General features: G+C 45.7%; 1 protein-coding gene across 1 annotated transcript in view; it reads left to right on the plus strand.

The window, feature by feature from the left end:
* The first annotated feature begins 1479 nt into the window (after positions 1-1479).
* Positions 1480-6088, plus strand: part of LOC119318300 (ubiquitin carboxyl-terminal hydrolase 23-like) — a 6647-nt gene continuing 2038 nt past the window's right edge. The window contains exons 1-8 of the mRNA XM_037592827.1: positions 1480-1762; positions 2744-2861; positions 3715-3825; positions 3954-4126; positions 4228-4554; positions 4660-4785; positions 4937-5650; positions 5742-5906. Of these exons, the coding sequence (XP_037448724.1) occupies positions 1541-1762; positions 2744-2861; positions 3715-3825; positions 3954-4126; positions 4228-4554; positions 4660-4785; positions 4937-5650; positions 5742-5906 (1956 nt within the window). The 5' untranslated portion in view covers positions 1480-1540. The remainder of the gene's footprint in view (positions 1763-2743; positions 2862-3714; positions 3826-3953; positions 4127-4227; positions 4555-4659; positions 4786-4936; positions 5651-5741; positions 5907-6088) is intronic.

Genomic DNA, 6088 nt, shown 5'->3' on the forward strand with positions numbered 1-6088 from the left:
GGAGTTGCTCGTGTTCTCTTCTTGGAACAACTTGACCGGTCCAGGTTTGGACCTGTCATCCATGAGATAAAGGAGATGATGGTTGGCGCCGGCGAGTTTCGAGTGATCTGGACACGATGAGAAGCCAACAAAGTTGCTCATATACTAGCTAGGAAGTGTTGCCTTTTAAGTTTAATTTATGCAAGACCTGGTTTATTATCTTTCCTTCTTGTATCTGTGATGCTATTGTGGCTGATGGAGCCATAGACAAAGTAATAATAAGGCAGCTATTTACCTAAAAAAACAATTTACACAATCGGTAGTCCTCAAACATGAAATGGTCCTATGCAAAATGCATTAGTGCATTATAAATGCGTTTTAAATCACATTGCATTTAACTGTGACATGCACAATTTTCATGCCAATGCTTCGCTTACACAGAAATTCCTCACATAGCTAAAAAAATCGTAAGAGCTAGAACAATATTCTACGCAATATTTAGAAACTATATACGTCCAATTTCATGGTAACATGCGGGGCATCGTCTGGTTCTCTTTTTTCTTTGAACAAAGTACAGACGCAAGCGCTCATACATACGCGCATACACTTATCCCTATGAACATACACACGCACACCCTGTCTCTATGAGCACCTCTGAAAGACTGAGCCGACATTCAATCTTAAGATTTAGGAAGTCACCGTAGGCGCCTCGTTGTCGACGGAAACATCTCTCGCTGAAAGCGCATCGCCAGAAATCCTGAAATAAATCCAGAAATAATGCGAGCAACAGGACTTAAACCCTAGTGGGCTAGAATACTACTGTCTCTCTAACCATCCAATCACAGGTTGCAACTTCTCGCGTAAAACCCTCCCTCTCTGGCTTCTCCCGTAAGCTGGCTTCCACCTTCCTTTTGCTAATATATAAAAACCAGGCATTAAACTCTCATTCCCTCTGCTACTGCTACTGCCAAGCACGAGGCAAATCATTTCCCCTCCGATAAAAGAGAAGCTGATTACATCCAGACCTTGGTTGGGTTTGCAGCACATGGGTTCACCACCGGCGATTGAACTCACCGGCTCCGACCGCCAAGGAGCTCGCGCACCGCGTCGTCGGATAACCTCGCCGGCGGCTCCACGACGACGGCCACCAGGCCCTCGGCGAGCCGCACCGGCTCATGGCCCGACGTGCACGGCCCCGTCCGTCCTCCCGCGGAGTGCACCAACCGGAATAAGATACCGGACGGCACGCAACCACCACGCGTCCACGCCGACCGGACCCGACCGCCCGCCGCTCCGTCTCCTCTGCAACGATGGGCCCGGCTAACCGACGCTCCGGATGCGCGAGCCACCCCCAGCGGCCTGATCCCAGCCGTCCACCGGCCAAGGGCTACGTCGGTTACAAACCCCACCCCCGTGTGCCGCACCAGACCCGACCCGAAGCCGATCGATCGAGGCCGCACGTTTTAAACCCCCAGCGAATTGACCCCCGGAATTAAGCAGGCTAATCGGCCCCTCCGATCCGCCCAGCTGGCCCGCTGCGCCTGCGCGGAACCCTAGACGAATGGGCGAGGCGGCGGCGGCGCACCGGAGGATCCAGTTCCACGCGTCGGCGAGGCAGGGTGCGGGGGCGGGGGCGGCCGGAGGGGCCCCGATGCAGAGGCCGTACTCGAACCCCGACAGGCGATTGGCGCTAGCGGCGGCGGAGGCGCGGGAGAAGAAGGGGGAGGCGGGCGCGGGCGGGCTCGATCGGGAGCTCGCCGCCAAGGTCTACCTGCGCACAATCGTGAGTGCGCGCGCGCCCGCAGATTATTTTCGGGATATTTTTTTGTTTGGATTTGGGAGTTTTCAAATTGGCTCGTAAGTGCGGTGCGGCACTGGAACCGCAGTCTGTTGGGTTTTACTCGCACGAATTCCTGTTGTTCGCTCGTGTTGGACTTTGGCGAGTGTTTTTTTGGGGGGTTTACTGACGGGATTTTGGGGTTGGAAATGATGACTCTGTTTTTGGAGTCGGTTCTCATGAAAAATTGTTGATCCCACTGTGGTTCCTTCGGAATCTGGCTAGTTGTGTTATCATCAGCATTTGATTTTTATCTCGGGAATTTGCGGATGCACCTAAAAAACATGAGGCTATGCGACGATACCAGCGAAGTGAATTCACTGAGGTGCCCTGGCGTTTGATTTTACCTGGGGGTTATGCCGGCGCGCCTGAAACATGAGGCTGTAAAATAATAACCAGCGAAGTCAATTCGCTGAGGTGCCCTGGTGTCTGACCGATGCGACTGAAACATGATGTTATACGGTAATACCAGTGAAGTGAATCCACTGAGGTGCCCTGGTATCTGACTTTTACCTAGGGAATTTGCCGATGCGCCTGAAAGTCTGAAACATGATGCTATACTTGTCATACAAGTTAACTGAATTCACGGAGGCGCCCTCTTGTGTGTTAACTGAATTCACCGAGGCGCCCTCTTGTGTGTTAACTGAATTCACCGAGGCGCCCTCTTGTGTGTTAACTGAATTCACCGAGGGCGCCCTCTTTTTCGTGTTAACTGAATTCAATTCACTGAGGCACCCTCTTGTGTGTTAACTGAATTCACTGAGGCGCCCTCTTGTGTGTTAACTGAATTCACTGAGGCGCCCTCTTGTGTGTTAACTGAATTCACCGAGGCGCTCTCTTGTGTGTTAACTGAATTCACCGAGGGCGCCCTCTTTTTCGTGTTAACTGAATTCAATTCACTGAGGCACCCTCTTGTGTGTAACGCAGGGGGCTGGCTTGCGGAATCTCGGCAATACGTGCTACCTCAACTCGGTCCTGCAATGCCTGACGTACACGGAGCCCTTCGTGGCATACCTGCAGAGCGGCAAGCACACGTCGTCGTCATGTAAGTTTGATGCCACTTGACAACCAAACATATCAATTCCCCTCATGGGGTAGTATGATGGTGTTGACCCTGTAAGTCCAGCCAGTGAAACAGCCTTTCTTGCTGTATTTGAACACCACACATTTTCCAGTAAAATGTTTAGTCTACGACCAAAAAAGCGCATTGGTTGATGTACACAACTGCTTGTCAGTGCCTTGCAGTTGCATCCTAATCATTGCTTTTTGAGACAGTGTTCTAAGCAGCGAAGCAGCATTTTGTTGCTGGTTGCGGATGATGCATTTTCCAGTAAAATGGGTTGTCTGCAACATGATTGGGGCAGCAGTTTTCAGCCCCCTGGTGGGATCTTTAGGTGTACATTGGTTGATACACCACTGCATGTTAGTATGTTGCGGTTGCACGGCAATTATTGCTTCTTGAGACATTTCATTTGATCGAAAAGAATATTAGTATAACCTCTTTGGCAGAATATTCCAATTTCATTTACTCCCTCCCCCCAAATAGATGGGGTATAAACTGAGTCAAAAAGTCAATGCTTTCAAGTTTGACCAGTTATATGTGTAAAAATATGAAGATGAACAATACCAACTCAATGTAGTTATTCAATATTGCAGTTTGTTGATATTTTCTTCTATATATTTGGTCATACTTATAAATAGTTGACATTTTGACTGATTTATACACCATCTATCTATTTGGTGACGGAGGGAGTAATTATATGTGGTATATCTCATCACCAGTTCTGTAGTAGCAGAGCATCTGTTATCATTTATCAAAGAAGTATGGAAAAATATTCTCATTGGCAGTTGCTGCTTTTCTGACAGTACAAATACTGATTTAATTATTATTTGTTAAGGCCGAGCAGCTGGATTTTGTGCACTGTGTGCTCTCCAGAACCATGTTAGATGTGCCCTACAGTCAACTGGGAAGATATTGACACCGGTGCAGTTTGTGAAGAACTTAAAATGTATCCTTTCATGTGCTATAGCTTAACTTGATAGTATATTTTCTTTTGAATTTAAATATTGAAACACTATAACTATCTAATTTTTCCAAATTCATCATTGAATTATTCTATCTTTAACTGCTAGACAGGCATTTCTCGTAGTTTTCGTTACTATAGGCAGGAAGATGCACACGAGCTAATGGTCAACTTACTTGAGTCCATGCACAAATGCTGTTTACCTTCGGGTATACCAAGTCAGTCTCCGAGTGCTTATGAGAACAGTCTAGTTCACAGAATATTTGGTGGCCGCTTAAGAAGTCAGGTAAGTTCTGTTAATTGGTCAATTACCATTATATGAGTAATATCGATGGCAAATGTATTCCTGATTTCATCCCTGCGTGGCTATATTTACGGGCATTACAGGTGAGATGTGCAAGTTGCTCCCACTGTTCCAGCAAATTCGATCCTTTCCTGGATCTCAGTCTGGAAATTGCTAATGCTGCTACATTGCTGAAAGCACTTCAAAATTTTACTGAAGAAGAGGCTTTAGATGGCGGGGAGAAGCAGTACAATTGCCAGAGCTGCAAGAAAAAAGTTGTGGCCAAGAAAAGATTTACAATTGATAAGGCTCCTGATGTATTGACAATTCATCTGAAGCGTTTTAGTCCTTTTAACCCTGGTCAAAAGATCAACAAAAAAGTGGATTTTCAGTCAACTTTGAACTTGAAGCCATTTGTCAGTAATTCAGAAGTGAGTAACTAGTTGACGAAAGTATTAATCTTCCGATTCTAGTTTTGTATTTGTCTCTAGTGAACCTCTCCTTACAACTTACTGTGGTTATGTTCATATCTGAAGGGCATGGATTTCAGATACAGTCTTTATGGTGTGTTGGTTCATGCTGGCTGGAATACACAATCAGGTCACTATTATTGCTTTGTTCGGACTTCTAGTGGGATTTGGCACAATCTTGATGATAACGAGGTAGAATTTTAGTTTTCCAATGAATTTGCACTCATGTAAACTTCTGCCAAACTTTGGTGCAAGCTTTTCCTACTGTCTTTGTATACCTGCACTTACCATGTCTTGTACAGTCTTTATTCTTCTGATGTTCATTATTTGTGGATACTTCCAGGTTTGCCAAGTTCGTGAGGCAGATGTATTGAGGCAGAAAGCCTATATGTTATTCTATGTGCGTGACAGGGTGAGGAGCTCAGTGATGTTCAAAAATAATGGTGCTACTGGTTCGTTAGTTAAGAATGCTATTTCTGAGAAGACCGCTAATATGAATGGCACAATTCGAAACGGTTTAATGGAAGCAAAATTGAATGTTCCCTCATTTACCAATGGAGATGTTAAGTCGCAGAAGCAGAACCCAGATGATGGTCGTCCTAGCATTTTTGGCAGCAGCTCACAAGGCCAGTGTTCAAAATATTCTAGCAGTACTGGAGTTATTGAAGCCGCAGCTGTCCAAAACAATGGTGTCCAAAACAATGGTATGGTTTCAGTACAGACAGCTGCTGCTACCTTGTCCATCAACACAACCAAGACAACTTCAGATAGTGAAAGGGAGATAGTTTCATCAGCACAGCCTGATGTTATTGTTCCTCATAATTCAAGCTGTGACCCGAAGGCGTATGAGAAGCAATTGCAAGAACAGCAACCTGAGTCCGATGGTGCATTTACTGATTCAGGTAAAGGCAGTACTGCTGCCTTGCCCATATGCAATTGCAGTGATGGGATGTTGGAAGAAAATCACCAGGCTTCTGAACCTCGAACAGATCCATGTGGTGAACAAACTCTCAATACAAGTAAGCCAGCGGAAAGTGCAGAAATAAAGAAAACCAAGGTAATCATATGATGCTTGCCATTGGTCTTTGCATTACTATAATTTTATACTCGAGTGTTAACACTATTGCTTTCTGTTCCCAACATGGCAGGATATGATGCTTTCTGTTTCTAATGGAACAATGTCCAGTAGAGAAGATTTAACCTGCTGTAATGAAGCTAAAGAGTCAGCAGAGTCTGGGAAGGAACCTGATAAAATAGCTATGGAGGAGCTTTCTGTGGAGAACACAGGTGCTATAACAAATGCAGTGGAGCAGGTATCTAATCAATCACCTGTCCATTCCCTCACCCGCCATGCATGCATGAAAAGAAGTAACAATCATACCTATGCATGTAGATTTAATTCGAGAAACATTGTTTCTGCAGACTTCAGTCCAGACTAATACAGTAGAGGTTGGCCAGGCTACGGTGGAGGAACTTTCTGTGAAGGACGCTGACA

This window comes from Triticum dicoccoides, chromosome 6A (genome assembly GCF_002162155.2).
Source record: "Triticum dicoccoides isolate Atlit2015 ecotype Zavitan chromosome 6A, WEW_v2.0, whole genome shotgun sequence".
Taxonomy (NCBI): domain Eukaryota; kingdom Viridiplantae; phylum Streptophyta; class Magnoliopsida; order Poales; family Poaceae; genus Triticum; species Triticum dicoccoides.